This window comes from Plecotus auritus, assembly GCF_963455305.1.
Source record: "Plecotus auritus genome assembly, chromosome: 4".
Classification (NCBI taxonomy): Eukaryota; Metazoa; Chordata; class Mammalia; order Chiroptera; family Vespertilionidae; genus Plecotus; species Plecotus auritus.
Window position 1 is genome coordinate 94,922,832 of NC_137775.1, and position 17,141 is coordinate 94,939,972.

The window sequence follows — 17,141 nt, forward strand, 5'->3', positions numbered from 1 at the left end:
ATAAAATTTTTCAGTATATTTAAAGAATCTGAACACTCCCTTGGAGTTTATTTTTAATGTCTAATTTGTGGTATGTAGATATTTACCTATTTCAAAAATGCTTAGAGAGAAATATATACTTATAAATGCATACATTAAAAATCTCAAATCAGTAACTAACCAACCACCTTAACAAACTAGGCAAATAGAAAAAACTAAACCCATAGCAAACAGAAGGAAAGAAATAATTTAAAAAATAGAGCACAAGTAAATGATATAGAGATTACAAAAACAATACAGAAAAATCAACAAATATGAAGTTTCATCTTTGAAAAGATCAACAACATTGATAAACTTTTACCCAGACAAACCAAGAATAAAGGAGAAAGGACTCAAATTACCAAAGCTAGGAGTGAAAGGCGGGATAGCACCACCTACCTTACAGAAATAAAAAGGATTGTAAGGACACAATCAACAGAGTGAACAGGCAAACTACAGAATGGGAGAAAATGATTGCAAATCATATATCTGATAAGGAGTTAACATCCACAACATATGAAAATACTCCTACAACTCAACAACAAACAAACAATCCAATTAAAAAATAGGCAAAGAACTTGAGTAGACATTTCTCCAAAGAAGATACACAAATGGTCAATAAGTATATGAAAGGGTGCTCAACATCATGTATCATTAGGGAAATGCAAATCAAAACCACAATAGATACCACCTCACCCATTAGGATGCCTACTACCAAGGAAACAGAAGATAACTAGTGTTGGCAAGGATGTGGAGAAATTGGAAAATGTGCACTGTTGGTGGGGATGTAAAATGGTACAGCTGCTATGGAAAACAGAATTATTAATTAAAAATGGAATTATATTAAAATTAAAATAGAATTATATTGCTGGATAGAGATAAAAAAATTGAAAGTAGTGTCTCAATGAGATATTCATACACCCATGTTCATAGCAACATAATTCACAATAGCCAAAAAGTGGAAGTCAATAAAATGTGGTACTATGTATATAATGCAATATTATTCAGACTTGACAAGGACAGAATTTCTCACACATGCTATAACATGGGTGAACCTGAAGACCTTATACTAACTGAAATTAGCCAGTCACGAAAAGACAAATATTGTATGACTTCACTTTACAGGGTACCTAAAGTAGTCAAATGCATAGAGAGAGCAAGTGGAATGACAGGGGCTGAAGGAAGGAAGAATGGGGAGTTGCTGGTTAATGGGCATAGAGTTACAGTTTTATATGATGAAAAAGTTCTGAAGATTCACTGCACAGCAATGTGAATATACTTACCACCACCGAACTGTATATACTTAAAAATTGTTAAGATGGCCCTATCCTGTTTGGCTCAGTGGATAGAGCATCGGCCTGCGGACTCAATGGTCCCAGGTTCGATTCCGGTCAAGGGCATGTTCTTTGGTTGCGGGCACATACCCAGTAGGGAGTGTGCAAGAGGCAGCTGATTGATGTTTCTAACTCTCTATCCTCTCCCTTCCTCTCTGTAAAAAATCAATAAAATATATTTTAAAAAATTGTTAAGATGGTAAATTGTTGAGATGTTATGTGTATTTTACCACAATTTAAAACAAAGACAGTACAAAGCTACAATAATCAAGACAGTATGGAACTGGCATAAGAGTACACATATGAACAACAGAATAGATTGAGAGTCCAGAAATAAACCCTTCCACTTAGGGTCAACTGATGGTCAACAGGGTGCCAAGGCAATTCATTGGTAAAAGAATAGACTCTTCCACAAATGGCTCTGAGACAACTGGATATCTACATGCTTTTGCATGAAGCTGGACCCAAAACTCACAACACACAGAAAAATTAATTCAAAATGTATCAGAGACCTAAATGTAAGGGCTAAAAAATTATAAGACTCTCTTCTTAAGAAAACATAATAGTAAGTCTTCATGATCCTGGATTAGGCAATGATTTCCTAGATATGAAACAAAAAACACAAGCAAAAAAATAAAAATTATGCCAATTGGACTTCTTCAAAATTAAAACCTTTTACTTCAAAAGACACTATCAAGAAAGTGAAAAGACAATCCACAGAATGAGAGAAAAATATTTGCAAATTCTTTGATAAAGGACTTATATCCAAAATATATAAAGAATTCTTATAACTCAAAAATAAATAACCCAATTTTAAAAACAATGGATTTAAATACACATTTCTCCAAAGAATATATACAAATGGCTGAAAAGCTCATGAAGAGATGCTCAACATCATTAGCCATTAGGAAAATAAAGTACTGGTACACAAGACAATACAAATAAACCTTGAAAATATTACGCTAAGTGAAAGAAGCTGGTCACAAAAGACTACACAGTGTATGATTCTATCCATATTATATATCCAGAAAAGGCAAGTCCATACATAGAAAGTAGAGTTGTGGTTGCCAGAGGCTGTGGTGAGAAAACAAAGAGTAATTGCTAATGGGTTTAGGGCAGTGGTTGGCAAACTGTGGCTCGCGAGCCACATGCGGCTCTTTGGCCCCTTGAGTGTGGCTCTTCCACAAAATACCACATGCGGGCGCGCACGTACAGTGCGATTGAAGGAGTACCCTAATTAAGTTAATAACAATGTACCTACCTATATAGTTTAAGTTTAAAAAATTTGGCTCTCAAAAGAAATTTCAGTCGTTGTACTGTTGATATTTGGCTCTGTTGACTAATGAGTTTGCCGACCACTGGTTTAGGGTTTCTTTGGGGGATGAAAATGTTCTAACATTAAATAGTGATGGTGTTTATACAATTCTGTGAATACAGTAGAAATCACTGAATTGTATACTGTGAAATGGTAAATTTTATGTGGATTATATATCAATAAAGTAATTAAAATAATATATATTTATCTTTTAAAAAGTATGAAATGTGTGGAGTTTTTTCTGGAGACAGTGACTGAAGCAAGTCACTATAAGAATTACATAAGAATTTATAAGTAAAAAATAAGAATTAAGTTTGTACTTACAGCTTTGCTCTGCAATTTGTTGAAAGAATATCTCAAGGTATCCACTGCTTCTGATTCTTCTTTGGTTACTTCAACTTCAAATCTGTTTAGAATAGCATAGGCTTCCTGTGGAGTGAGGGTGAGTTCAGAAACATCACAAGGGAAGCAGCTGTCAAATGATTTAGATGCCTTCTAGAAACATATTCCTATGTCTTAGCGAACAGCACACTCCAGGAAACTTGTTTCCAATACTAAACATGTAAAGAAGCACCTCTAGATTCTCACTGACTTAAATCCGAGACCCTGAAATCTGCATGTAGTAAGTACCTAGGTGATTCTGATGGAGCTGTAGGCAGATCACACTGAGATAGACCCTAAAAAATATCCCTAGAATCATTTTCTGCCTCTCTTTCCTATTTGATCTTGTGTCAACACCATGCAAAATATTGTCTCATGCTCTATTAAAATATGATTTGGCTACATAAGGAATGGAACGAAATGATGATGGGGGAGATACTCCAAAGAACAGAAACTTGAATGATTAAAGAAATGGATTAGCAACTGACTTTACCAAAAGAATTTATATTGAAGAATTGAGCTTCTGAAGTCAGGAAAAAAATGGTATGGTGATTTGCTAAATCATGAGGAATGGGTGGTCAACATCCAAAATCCCAAATATTAATATTTAAAGAAGTAGTAAAGGTATGAAGTTCATTACCTACCAAAACGTATAAACTCTAAATGGGATCAAGAAAGCTATGCTCAGCCTGGCTGGCATGGCTCAGTGGCTGAGCATCAGTCTATGAACTAGGAGGTCACAGTTTGATTCCCTGTCAGGGCACATGCCCAGGTTGTGGGTTCGATCCCCAGTCGGGGGCGTGCAGGAGTCAGCCAATGGATGATTCTTTCTCATCGCTGATGTTTCTATGTCTCTCTCCCTCTCCCTTCCTCTCTGAAATATATATATAAATATGAAAGCTATGCTCAGCCATGAGATTGGGTACCAAAAGGAGGCAGTGGAAATGCCAGTTCTCCAGGCATTGCAGGCAATGAAGGAGTGCATTGTCTATAGAGAATTTAAAAAACAGTAATAAAATGAATTAAAAGTCTGATTTTTTATTATCACCATGAGCCATGACTTCTAAATATTAGTCATAAAACCCTTATGGTAGACAAAAAAATGGTCTCCCCAAAATTGTCCACATTCTAATCTCTGAAACCTGTGATTATGTTACCTTACAGGACATAAGGGGCTTTGCAGGTGTAATTAAGTTAAACAACTTAGTTATCCTGGGAGATTATCCTGGGTTGACTGTGTGGGCCCAATGTAATCAATCATAAGGTCCACACAAGGGAAAGGTGGAGGCAGGAGAGTAGGAGTCAGAGACGTGAGGACAGAAGCAGAGCAGGAGAGATGCCACTGCTGGAAGGTGCATGAGCCAAGACTGCCACCAGCCTCTAGTCTAGGAACTGAATGGCTTCTTCCCTCGAGCCTCCAGAAGAAACGCAGCCCTGCTGACATCCTGATTTTAGCCCTAATCTACCCGTGCTCAGATCACTGAGCTCTAGAACGCTGAGATAATAATTCTGCATTGTTCTAAGCCGTTAAGTTTATGGTAATTTATTATATTAGCAAAAGAAAGTGAATACAGTACTCTTCCCTAAAAACATCTGCTCATCTAAATTCCAGCAGTTTACCATTAAGCCTAAGTGGATCACTCGCACCGTGCTGCCCATGGATGCCACTGGCCATGAGTGAGACCTAGACCTGGTTTCTAAGGAAAGACAAAGATATTTGGGGAACTTGCCTAACATGTTAGGACTGGTGTGACACAGTGCAACCACTCCCTTCTGTAAAAGGTCAGCGTCAGCATAAAAAAAATGAACACTGTCTAGACCAGTGCAGCATTATTAATGTACCAAAATTCCTTTGTTTACTGTTCACAGATGGTAGTTGTCAAAATACCTCCAAAGAAATCAACATCAGAAATAGACAGACTATACCATAACATAATGAAATATGGTAACACAATCAATTTTTAGTGTCTCTCTATTTTTTAATAGCACTTTAAAATGAAAAATGCAATCATTTCTTACTTCAATTGGTCCCAACGTCATGTCCATTTGAATTTCATTATCACGGATACAAGACAAGGCTTCCATTGCAAACCTGACATCATCTAAATCACGAATAGGTCTAGATAACTTTTTCAAATATTCATTAATAAATGCTATCATGTCTGACATTTTCTTTTTGTATTCTTCATTCAGGTATCGACAGAGTAACATCTTCCATGCCTTAGCCTCAATTGATAAGGCCAATTTCATTGGCTCTGGCGAAGACAAGAAAAAGATCAAAATAGAATACAACTGACATTCTGAAATGATTCATTTTATGTGTAATCTGAGCATCTATAACTGCTCTGTCCAATGTGACAGTCACCAGCCACATATGACTACTGAGCACTTGAAAAGTACTTAGTTCGACTTGAATGTGCTGTAAGGTTGCTCAGTTTTGAAGATTTAATTCCTATCCTGGTGAATTAAGCTAAGTTGTGCATGAGGACACTAAAGTCTATGAAGAAGAATTTCAGAAGTTACTTCTAGCACTGTCCAACATGAACCTTGCTGTTTTTGGCCCTCACATCACCCCCTTGCATCACCCCCTTTTCTTCTAGGTAACCCCACACAGTACAGTATAATATATTTTTTTGCCTGCCAAACCTGCCTGCTTTCCTGTTATTCCACTTCCTACGTCATTCACATGGCTAGAGAATGTGTATAACCTGACCCTGAACCTGGGCCTCGCTGATTGTACCAGTCAATCTTGACCTTTCATGCGCTAATCAGAGTCCATTCTTGAGAGTTTGGAATAAGACTTAAGAGGAGCCCCCTTGACTGGAAAGCAGAAAAAGTCATGCACAGAGGGAAGAAGAAATGAGAGTCAGAGAGAAAGGATTTCCTCAGCTTCCTCTACTGTCCCTGGTTCTGGTCCATTCCAAAAGCCCAGTGGCACCTTGGATTCTGGGATATACCTTTTCTCCCTTCAACATAGCTCAAGTAGGTTTCTGTTCCTTAAAAACAAAACAGCCCTAATTAGTCAACTCTACCTTCTCTATCCTTACCCATTCCTCTTCCTCCTCTCGGTACCCTAAACTCCCCAGCCCTGCCAAACTGGAGACATAACCTCTCCCCTCTCAACTCCTAACACTTACACGGAGAAGACTAGGGAGCTGAGGAAATGTACCCTGAGAAGACACACAGGGCCAGCTGTTGGCTGAGGCTGTGAGATGTTATTTCATAAGGTCCACACCTCCTGGGCCTTTTTTCTCCTTTTCCTCGGCCCCCCGGGATTCAGCCTACCTTTCCCTTTCTTTATAATTATTTTCACCTATCCTATTTTTAGTTTTCTCTCTCTAAGAGCAAGTACCTGGCCGACTAGAACACTGTGCTACAGTTAATTTTTGTATTAAGGATCATAGTGATAACCACTACAAGGGAACAAATACAACATTAAAATAATAGGTAGAGTACAGTTTCCAAAACATTACCGAAGTTCTTGTAATTATTGACCTTGATATATAGTTTCTGTTTCTAGCCAAATAATCCCCTCAAGTATATGTGATTCTTCTCCAAATTAAGTCCCTTCTTCGTAGATATAATTCTATATAATAAAGAGGTAATATGCAAATTGACCCTCATACCCTCGCACAAGATGGCCGCCCCCATGTGGTCAAAGATGGCTGCAACAAGATGGCTGGCAGGGGAGGGTAATTGTAGGCAATCAGGCCAGCAGGAGAGGGCAGTTAGGGGCGACCAGACCAGCAGGGGGGGGGGGCAGTTAGGGGTGACTGGGCCAGCAGGGGAGGGCAGTTGGGGGGGACTAGGCCTGCAGGGGAGGGCAGTTGGAGGAGACCAGGCCAGCAGGGGAGGGCAGTTGGGGGGAACCAGGCCTGCAGGGGAGGGCAGTTGGGGGCAACCAGGCCGGCAAGGGAGAGCAGTTAGGGGTGACCAGGCCAGCAGGGGAGGGCAGTTGGGGGGACCGGTCCTGCAGGGGAGGGCAGATGGGGGGCAATTGGGCTGACAGGGGAGCAGTTAGGCGTCGATCAGGCTGGTAGGGGAGTGGTTAGGGGGTGATCCGGCTGGCAGGCAGGTGAGTGGTTGGGAGCCAGCAGTCCCGGATTGTGAGAGGGATGTCCCAGATTGGAGAGGGTGCAGGCTGGGCTGAGGGACACCCCCACCAGTGCACGAATTTTGTGCACCGGGCCTCTAGTAGTATATAATATTTATTGGACATTAACTCATTAACTATTTGCCAGGTACTATGCTAAGCGCATATAAAATAGTTCATGAGGTCGGTACTGTCTACACCAGCAGAAAAGGGGTCAAGTAATGTTGGTAGTTAAATTTGAGAGCCACCGTTACACTGATTCCTTGAGCATAGATGTGAAAACCTACCTAAGGTGTTTAGTTGATGCAAAATAGGTCATTCAAATATTTTCTGAGAATAATTATCTCACAAACCTAAGGCAAAAATGATTGTACCTCTGTAACCATGGCAATAAGTAGCCACCACAACCGGTTTTAAACTCAAACCACAGACCAATTCACCTTAGTTCACATACTTTTGCAAGTCAGTAAGTGTCAGCCTAGTTCACATACTTTTGCAAGTCAGTAAGTGTCAGCCCCTCTCTTCTGAATGTCCACCAATCAAGAGGAACATACTCAATACGCCCGCCTCTGAGTGCCAACCAATCAGCAATAGTCTCACCCAAGCAAGCATCCTTCTACAGATGATGTAAACTCTTTAAGCCCTCAATGTGAGACCTCCAGTCTGCTCTTCAGGGAGCTCTGTGCCTGGCCAGCCTAGCTCTCCCTCACTTCAGGAAGCACTAAAGACACTTAGGGCTTTTTTTTTTTAATATATTTTATTCATTTTTTACAGAGAGCAAGGGAGAGGGAGAGAGAGTCAGAAACATCGATGAGAGAGAAACATCCATCAGCTGCCTCCTGCACACCCCCCACTGGGGATTTGCCCGCAACCAAGGCACGTGCCCCCGACCGGAATCGAACCTGGGACCCTTGAGTCCACAGGCCAACCCTCTATCCACTGAGCCAAACCAGTTAGGGCCACTTTGGGCTTTTATTTCAGACACTAAGTGGTTGCTTCATCACCCTTTGATACTCTAATCCCCCAAACAGTTTAACTTTTCAGGAGACTTCGAACTGTTTGACTCCTAGCTCAGGTATACAACCTCTCCTCACGAAAACTTTCACCTTATACTCTTAGCTGTTTGACTGCCAATCAAAGAACTGTGCTGCAGATTAAGTGTGTTAAGCCACCGTGGTATAATATTATATATAAAAATACATAGTATATCATATCACATACATATTATATATAACACATATATGAACAATATTGGTGGTCCAGAAATATTTAACATTTATTTTATTGTACCAAGGTAGCTTAATGACTGCTTCTAAATTAAGTGACGCTTCGTGTGAAAATACAGATATTTTACTAATATTTTTAAATACCTGTATGCAATTCAAGTGCTCCTACAATGATGACAGGCTTCAGCTCGTCAATCTCCTGTTCAAAAGTGGCGTAGTGCAGAATTTCTGATCTGATCTCAGTCAGAGAGGGGTTGTTAGCCAAAAAGTCCTGAGGGAAAAATCAGTGTTTTCTTTAGCTTTTGATTCTTCTCCAAATTAAATCCTTTACGTAAAAAGTATCAATCCTCCATGTAAATAGTTCCATTAGAACACTGCACTTACTTAGGTACTTTTACACTGGTCTGTGCTATCAGGTGAACAGACCAGGAAGAGGCGAACTAACTGTTAGTATTGGAAGAGAGCTGTGGGAGGGAAGGTCACAGAAGTCATGAATGGCTGTTCAGAGTTCTCAAGTTTCCTTGAGCCTAACCAAAACTACAGCGGAGCCTCTGTAGGTGCGCACACCCTGAGTGCCTGGACCCTGCACGGTCTGAACGTAACTGGTCCTCAAATGTTTACCCAAATTAAACAAAATCTGCCCGAGCCTCAGAGTGTCACTGTGAGAATGACGCACAATACAATGGGTTAGGCGCTTGGCATTTATAGATTATTGACCTCTGCTTATGAGTTCCTGTCATTATCACTGATATTTTCTTGGTGCTCCTGCACACATTAGATATAAACAAATCAAACCCCAACTGCATCACAAGTAGCAGAAATGCACCTTCACTTTCACGTCTCGGTCCTCTGTCCAGAGCGTCTTGTATTTTTGAAAGTCCTGCAGGGCCTCATGGGCCACCTTTCTTAGAGAATTCACCGAGGAAGAAAGGAGGAGGACCAACTTGGAAATATCCTTGTGTTCTGCTACACCTGGATAAAAATTCTTCAGCTTCCTCGCAGGAATTATTTCTTCAAAAGATCCTGAAAACAGATGTTTGAAAATATGGACAACGTCTATACAACTTTAAATATTATATCAATTTCAATATTTATAGACTTTTTCAAGCTATGTAATATTAGTAAAATATCTGTATTTTCACACGAAGCATCACTTAATTTAGAAGCAGTCATTAAGCTACCTTGGTACAATAAAGTAAATGTTAAATATTTCTGGACCACCAATATTGTTCATATTTTAAAGACTCTCCCTCTAAGTAACTAAGAACTATTCTCTTGCTAACTTCACTTCTTTTTTAAAAAATATTTTTATGGATTTTTTAGAGAGAAGGGAAGGGAGGAGGAGAGAAAGAGAGAGAGAAACATCCATGCAAGAGCAAAACATGGATCAGCTGCCTCCTGCATGGCCCTGACCAGGGAATGAGCCCGCAACCCAGGCATGTGCCCTGACCAGGATTCCAACTGGCAACCTTTCTGTGCACGGGATGACTCTCAACCAACTAAGCTCTTAACTTGTTCTTATTAAACTATTGTGTCTTATTAAACTATTTTGAGCCCTGGCCGGCATGGCTCAATTGGTTGAGTGTCATCCTGTGACCCTCAAGGTTGCTGGATCGATTCCCAGTCAGGGCACATCCCTGAGCTGCAGCCCATCCATGTTCTGCTCTCACATCGATCTTTCTCTCTCTCTCTAAAAATCAATAAAAATATTAAAAAATATTTTAAGGTCTAGATTTCTTTAATGTGGAAAAACTGTTTTTCAGAGGAGAGAACTGAAAGACACTGATTAACGCCCCCCCCCCAAAAAAAAAAAACTTAAAGTCCTCCAAGAAAAGGTCAAAAGAGTTGAAACTGCTACCTTCCAAAATAGTATGGTGGTTAAAGGGGAGGCACCGCATTTATTACCCACATAACCTTAGGCAAGTTATTTACTCCTCATGGAGATACTTGTGAGAATGAAATGAGACAACGTATGTCCGTCTTCAGCTCAGCAGCTGGTACATGGAGCTCACCCAATCACTACTAACCACCACTATAAGCATCTCTTGCCAAAATCTGGTCATGTCACAACCTCAATGGAAAACTTCAAGTATCCTCCATCCGAGACCATGCAGATACTGTTGTTTGACTCAAACAGTACCTTACCTTTTAAAACAGCTGTTAACAATTAAAAATCATGAGATTTCACACAAAATTCCAGATTTTGAGCTTTTTCTCTTAAAAGCTGGTAGCATAGGGTCCACATTTCATGGCAACAATTAGCTGAAGCTGAGTGTCTCCTCCAAGGCCAGTCACTTATTTGCTCTTTATTTGCTCTTTTGTCTTATATTTACTCAAAATTCAAGCAAAAGAAAATGACAAGGAATTGGCTTAATTAAGTTAATTAACTAACAAATAGTGCATGTCTGGGTAGTTCTTTCCCTTTTATTGCAGAGAAGTATTCCACTGTATCAACATACCACATTTTGTTTACCCATTCACCAATGGACATCTAGGTTGTTAGCATTTTGGGTCTGTTACCAATAATGCAGCTATGAACATTCACATACAAGCCTTTATATGGACACATGATTTCATTTCTCTTAGATAAATTCCTAAAGCTGGAGTTGCTGAGCCAAATGGTGAAGATATGTTTAATTTTTTTTAAGAAAGTGCCTACCTGGTGCTGTACCTTTTTACATTCCCATCAGTAATGCATCAGAGTTCCAAGTTTTTTGTCAACAACTGGGATTATCAATTATCTTTTTTTTCTTCATTTTAGCCATTCTAATGCGTGTATAGTATTATCTCGTGGTTTATTAAAATTGCATTTTCCTAATAACTAAGGATGTTGAGCATCTTTTCATGTGTTTATTAGCCATTCATACATCTTCTTGTTGAACTGTCTAATCTTTTGTCCATTTGGAATAGGGGAAGTATCTTATTATAATTCAGTTGTGAGAATTCCTTTTTATATTCTGAACATGAGTACTTTATCAGATGTCTGAATTGCAAACAATTCCTCCCAACTGTGGCTTCTTTTTAATTTTTCTCATGGTATCTTTTGAAGAACAAAGATTTTTAATTTGAATAAAGTTCAAATTATCAATTTTTTCTTTTTTGGATCCTCCCCCAAGGATATGCTTTTTATTGATTTGAGAGCGAGAGAGAGAGAAACATCAATGTGAGAGAGAAACATCAATCGGTTGCTCTTTTGCAGGCCCCCTACCTTGTTTTTCTTCACCAATTTTTGAGCTATTTTTGGCTCTGCACTTCCATATAATTTTACAATAAATTATTAAAATTAGATTAAGAAATTATAGGAAAAAATCTGTTGTAATTTTACTGGAATTGTATTGAATTTGTAAATTAATCAAGGAATTGACTTCTTCATGTTATAAATTCATTCCAGTTGTCATTCAATAATAACCATTTTCTCCAAAAATGCTGTGAAAATATTTTTTACATTTATTTATAAACTTTGAGGTTTTGTGGCTATTGAAAATCTGTTTTTTTCTATTACATTTTTCAAGATTTATTGAGATATAATTGACATAAGTGTATTATATTTTAATTGAATTATTGGCCTTTACAGACATTCTTTATTTTTATATATTGGTCTTTATACATAAATATTATTAAACTTATTAGTTATAATAGTTGTTTCTAGATTGCTTGAATTTTCTATGCATGATCTTTAAATAAAAACAATCTTGGCTTCTTTTCTAACTACTCATCTAATTTTTTTATTGTCTGACTCATAGTGAAGATCTCCAGTAAAAGATTAAATAAAACTGATAGAATAATTTCTTCATTTTAATGGAAAAGAAATGCTTCTAAATTTTTCCATGGATAGCATTATCAGAACATCCCTCATATTCCTAGTTTGCTAAGAGGATGTATGTGGGTGAGTGAAATATATCATATATACAGAAGTACATATGATATATTTGTTAAAAAAAAAATAAAAGTATATAAAACATATACTGAAGGAGAAAAAGATAATTTCAATGTACTCGGCACCAGGTTGAGAATGCCAAAATATCAGTAATCCTCTCTCGGCCTCTCTCCAATCACATTCCCTTACCCACAGAGGTAACTAACTGCTCTCCTGAATTTTCTTTGAAGATGTACTTGAAGATAAACCAATGTACTTATCTCCCTCAGGGGTCCTCAAACTTTTTAAACAGGGGGCCAGTTCACTGTCCTCAGACCGTTGGAGGGCCGGACTATAGTTTAAAAAAAAAAAACTATGAACAAATTCCTATGCGCACTGCGGGCCCAGGACGAGTCGGCTGCTAAGCAGGACAGGCAGCGGCACCCGACGGGCCGGATAAATGTCCTCAGCGGACTGCATGTGGCCCGCGGGGCCGAAGTTTGAGGACGCCTGGTATAGAGATAACACAGGTCTCATCGCAATCAGGGCACCTGGCAGGGCTGCTTATGAGCCAAGTAATGGATGTCCAGCAGGAATAGGCCAGGACAGTGGGCTACTCCACATTCTCCTGGATCACATTACCTTCCCCCCAGTTCTCAGTAGCAGGACAAAGGTGCTGTCACTTCAGAGTGACCTGAGCTTCAGCTGACCTAGGGAAATGCGAGTAGAGCAGTGACTTTGTCAGCACATGGTGAAAGCAGGCAAGCACAGACAAGAATATGGACCAGGTTCGCCCGGGCAGACAGTACAATGCCACCAGGCACCGTGGCGAGAGCAGCGAACACTTGTCTATCTCTTGAGTTACATTGGTGGCCCTCTATGCTTAGACTACATGTGTCCCTGTGTACTCATCCTTTATCATCTACCTGGGAATTCCCTTCACCTCCCTGCTGCATTTCACTCCTGTTTCCTACATCTCATGTCTTCTTCTCGTTTTTCTTTGCTTTATTTTCTCATTTTGAAAGGGTAGTGGAGAAGGGTGCACTGGGTAAATTTTTTAAGACAGTCAATGTCCGAAAATGCCTTTATTCTACCATCACACTTAGTTGATAATATGGCAGAGAATAGATTTCTTATTTGCAAAGTTGTTGATTAGTCGAAAGATTCTTGCACCTTATGGTTTTTAGCTTTACATTTGGCCTGCTACAATAATGGACTAATGGGCTAAAAATCAGACAATTGGATTCCAGTCCTCTCCTCTGGATTCATTCCTAGCCCCGTCACTAAGTTTGTATATTCATAGATCCATAGATTCATAGATTCATTCACAGGCTTTCTCCCCAGACCTCCTTGCCTCTGATTTCCCCATGTTAGGCCTTCTAGGACCTGCACCACTTGTCCAGCCATCGTCACTGCCCACGAGTCCATGTATACCTTCGCTCAGATCACTTCCCCCTCCTTCAAAAGGACATGCTACTTGAAGTTCTGCCCATGGGGAAACTCCCCGTCTCACAGTCCTTAAGGGCCACTCCTGAGTAGGCGCTAGTGCATTTCAGCTCACACCAAAACATCAAGCCAACTCACCATAGGCCAGGCCTGACATTGTTTTTGTCCTCTATTAGCTGGTTACAGGGAATACCCCATGAGACCATAGAGGTGATCTGAGAGAGGAGTGTTTATGCAACACGGGAAGGTGGCATGGGGTCTGGGCCACCTGTTCATGTAACTCACATGGTACCTTATGTTTAATTGGCATTTCCATGGTTACCGAAGGAGGTAGTATATTTTCAGAAAAAATAGTTTGACTTCTTTTAGATTCCACTCATAAATGAGATTATCCAATATTTTTCTTCTGTGTCTGGCTTATTTCACTTAGCATAATGCCCTCTGGATTTATCCATGTTGTCACAAATAGAAGGATTTCCTTCTTTTTAAGGCTGAAAATATTTACAATGAAAACATTTCATTGTGAAAAAATAAAAATAAAAATCGTAGTAACAGAGAGTAGAATAGTAGTTACCAGAGTCTGAGGGTGGAGGAAAAGGATACAAACGTGATCGAAGGATACAAACTTTCAGTTATAAGATGAATAAGTTCTGGAGACCTCATGTAGCATGGTGATTGTAGTTAATAATAATGTATGATATGTCCTTGCTGGTTTGGCTCAGTGGATAAAGCATCAGCCTGTGGACTGAAGGGTCCCAGGTTTGATTCTGGCCAAGGGCACATGCCGATTGATGTATCTCTCATCAATGTTCCTATCTCTCTATCCTTCTCTCTTTCTCTCTCTCTAATACCAATAAAAACATATCTTTTTAAAAAGTGGAGGATGGAAAAGACTAGTTTTTAAATGCAAAACTTAACAAATAAACATATAAAAATTACTTTTTAAAATATCTACATGCTGTTGAACCGAGGAAGAGTCCAAGAAGAGCACTTGTTCATTGTAATTCAAAGACTCTATCGATCTGAGATGTAGCGTTCTTACTTTCTTCCTTCTTCAGCTGTTTTCCTGCGCTTGGATGGGCCGGGTCAGTGGTGCGGCTGGGACTGATCTTGAGATTCTTCATGTGCCGGGTGGGCTGTTGCCCCCAGTGAGCCACTCCTCTGCTGACCTCCAGGGTTAACTGGATCATCCGGTTAATGGCTTGTTGAATGTCATCCAAGCTCGGAACCATCACCTGTGGAAGAAGAAACAAGTCCCTAGTTCTGTGGGCACATGCGATCCGTCCCTCTGCTTCTCACTGCCCCCTGTGCTCCCCCCTGAGTGGGGAAAGCCTCAGCTGCCCCAAGAAAGGGCTGCTTTCAGGAGAGGGGTGTGAGGGTAGTGCAGACTGCATGCGGACTTTCTCAATTCCTGCAGGCAAGAAGGCCAACACAGGACCTGTCATCCTTTCCCCGTGAGCGGGGCTGGATGCAGCCAAAAATTGTGGACTATGTGTTGGGTGTCCATGAAGCAAAACCACTGAAGAAGCTCTCCTGCCAAGAGTTTGACCTCAGTCTCTGAACTGTGCCAATTAAGCGAAGGCGCTGTCCTCCAGGAGGCCACCGCGGAGATGTGAGCAGGTGAGTCACAGCCTGTCCCCCCTGGCCTAACCCTGACCCTCACAGTGTGCACCTGTCAGAGTTCCAGATGCCGGGATGCAGGGGTTCCATGGTGCTCAGGGCGTAGGCTCTCTCTCTCTTTCTTTCTATTCTGCCACCCTCAGTGGGTTGCCTCACGGTCGTGTGTTTGAGGTGGTCTTACTTAGGTAATTTAATGTTTGAAGTAAGAAAAAGCAAGATTTTTAGAATACTTGCTAACTGACCAGACGCTTGACTCAGCTTCAGCACACCATAAGCTATGCAGAGCAATTTTTATAACAGATATTAATGATAATATTTTTATTTTTGTTAAATATGGAGGTGAAATAGAAAGATATATAGGACCAAGAGGTACCATAAATGAAAGTTCAGTTCTCGTGTAATCCTTGTCAAATACATTACCCAAATATCCTTGTGTTAACTTGACTATTCGCTCATTCTTACCACATTAGGAATCGCAAGGTGTACTTCCGTTTTTATAAAAGAAATGACATCTTCTGTCCGCTTTCGTCCATAGAGGCTGTAATAAGATGGACATTTCGCTGATAAACCTTAACCTATAATTTCATAAATAGCTTGCTATGCTACAGCACTCAATCCTAAAAAATAAAGATAATTTCAAAATACTATATTACATGAAGAGAATATTTTTATAATGAAACTATAAATTTCAGAGAGCTAAAAAAAAAAAAAAAGATAGTGACAATATTCCTGGAAATAAAATATTAAGTATCATATACATTTTATAGTATTTTAATGTTGTTCTGTTAGTCAAAAGCATTTAATAATGTGTTAAAAGCATTCTTTTTTCCTAGCCCCGTAACAAATATTGGACAAGATTCACCAACAAAAAGCATATATCTTCATGTATTCTTCTATATATACTTTTTTGTAAGATTAAACAGGAGGCTTTTGGTCAAAGCTTCCAAAAACCTTTCTTTTTAAACAATATCTCTCATGCTCAGACAGAAGTATAGACATACAAACACACAAGTACAGTAACTGACATATACCAGACCTGCAAATTAGTTTGGTTATCTCCCTCTGCCTTGACATCTGTCCCCATCCCAGACACAATTATAATAAACTAGAGGCCTGGTGCACGGATTCATGCACATTGAAAGAAAATTAATTAGAATAAATATTTTAATAACGCTATTCGCCCTTTCTCTATAATACAAGTGTCAACCAAATTCACGATCAACAATGGCAAATCGAAACACATGCGTGCGATTGGTGCCAATGAGAGCTTTATATGTATCGCCCATGTGTGAGTCAACTTTGCCTTATATATATATATAGAATAAACTTGCTTAATTAGACCCGATTTAGCTAAACTTTTTCCAGCCCAGTGAAGCACCCCAACTTCTCTTTCAGGTAATTGTCAGCAACATAGAGTAAATATCAACACGAAGCAGATTATTATTGTATATCATGCAGGGAGAACAAAGGGTAAAATATTTAACTGCAACAGTGTTTGACCACATTCTGCGCAGTGAGAAAACCTAAAGTCATTTTCAAGGTCCATCATTTCTTACTTCTTTTCAGTCAGGTCAAGTTTCTAAGCTTTCTAAATCTCCATTTTCTGGCTAATGAAAAGAAAATAGGATTCCACCGAGTTTCCTATCTACCTACTCCAGGACTTCTGTGAGGATCAAATGAGATGAGGCATGGGAAAATGCTTCACAGACATTTGGTTAAAGTGTAAAATGTTTGCTTCTAGCTATAAAGCAAGCTGTGTTCCTGGGCTGAAGAAACTCCAAGGAGGTTAGTCACTAGGAAGAGGAAGCCGGGCATTGCTATGTGACATCGTTACCCAGCACCCACAGCCACC

The 17,141-nt window shown here is 39.6% G+C and overlaps 1 protein-coding gene across 1 annotated transcript in view; it reads right to left on the reverse strand.

The window, feature by feature from the left end:
* DNAH8 (dynein axonemal heavy chain 8) overlaps window positions 1-17,141 on the reverse strand; it is a gene marked incomplete at its 3' end in the record, with an annotated part of 280,160 nt that overhangs the window by 190,765 nt on the left and 72,254 nt on the right. Inside the window, exons 21-26 of the mRNA XM_080664997.1 lie at window positions 15,752-15,827; window positions 14,712-14,904; window positions 9,194-9,390; window positions 8,512-8,638; window positions 5,068-5,303; window positions 2,992-3,096 (exon numbers count right to left, since the gene is read on the reverse strand). Of these exons, the coding sequence (XP_080521123.1) occupies window positions 2,992-3,096; window positions 5,068-5,303; window positions 8,512-8,638; window positions 9,194-9,390; window positions 14,712-14,904; window positions 15,752-15,827 (934 nt within the window). The remainder of the gene's footprint in view (window positions 1-2,991; window positions 3,097-5,067; window positions 5,304-8,511; window positions 8,639-9,193; window positions 9,391-14,711; window positions 14,905-15,751; window positions 15,828-17,141) is intronic.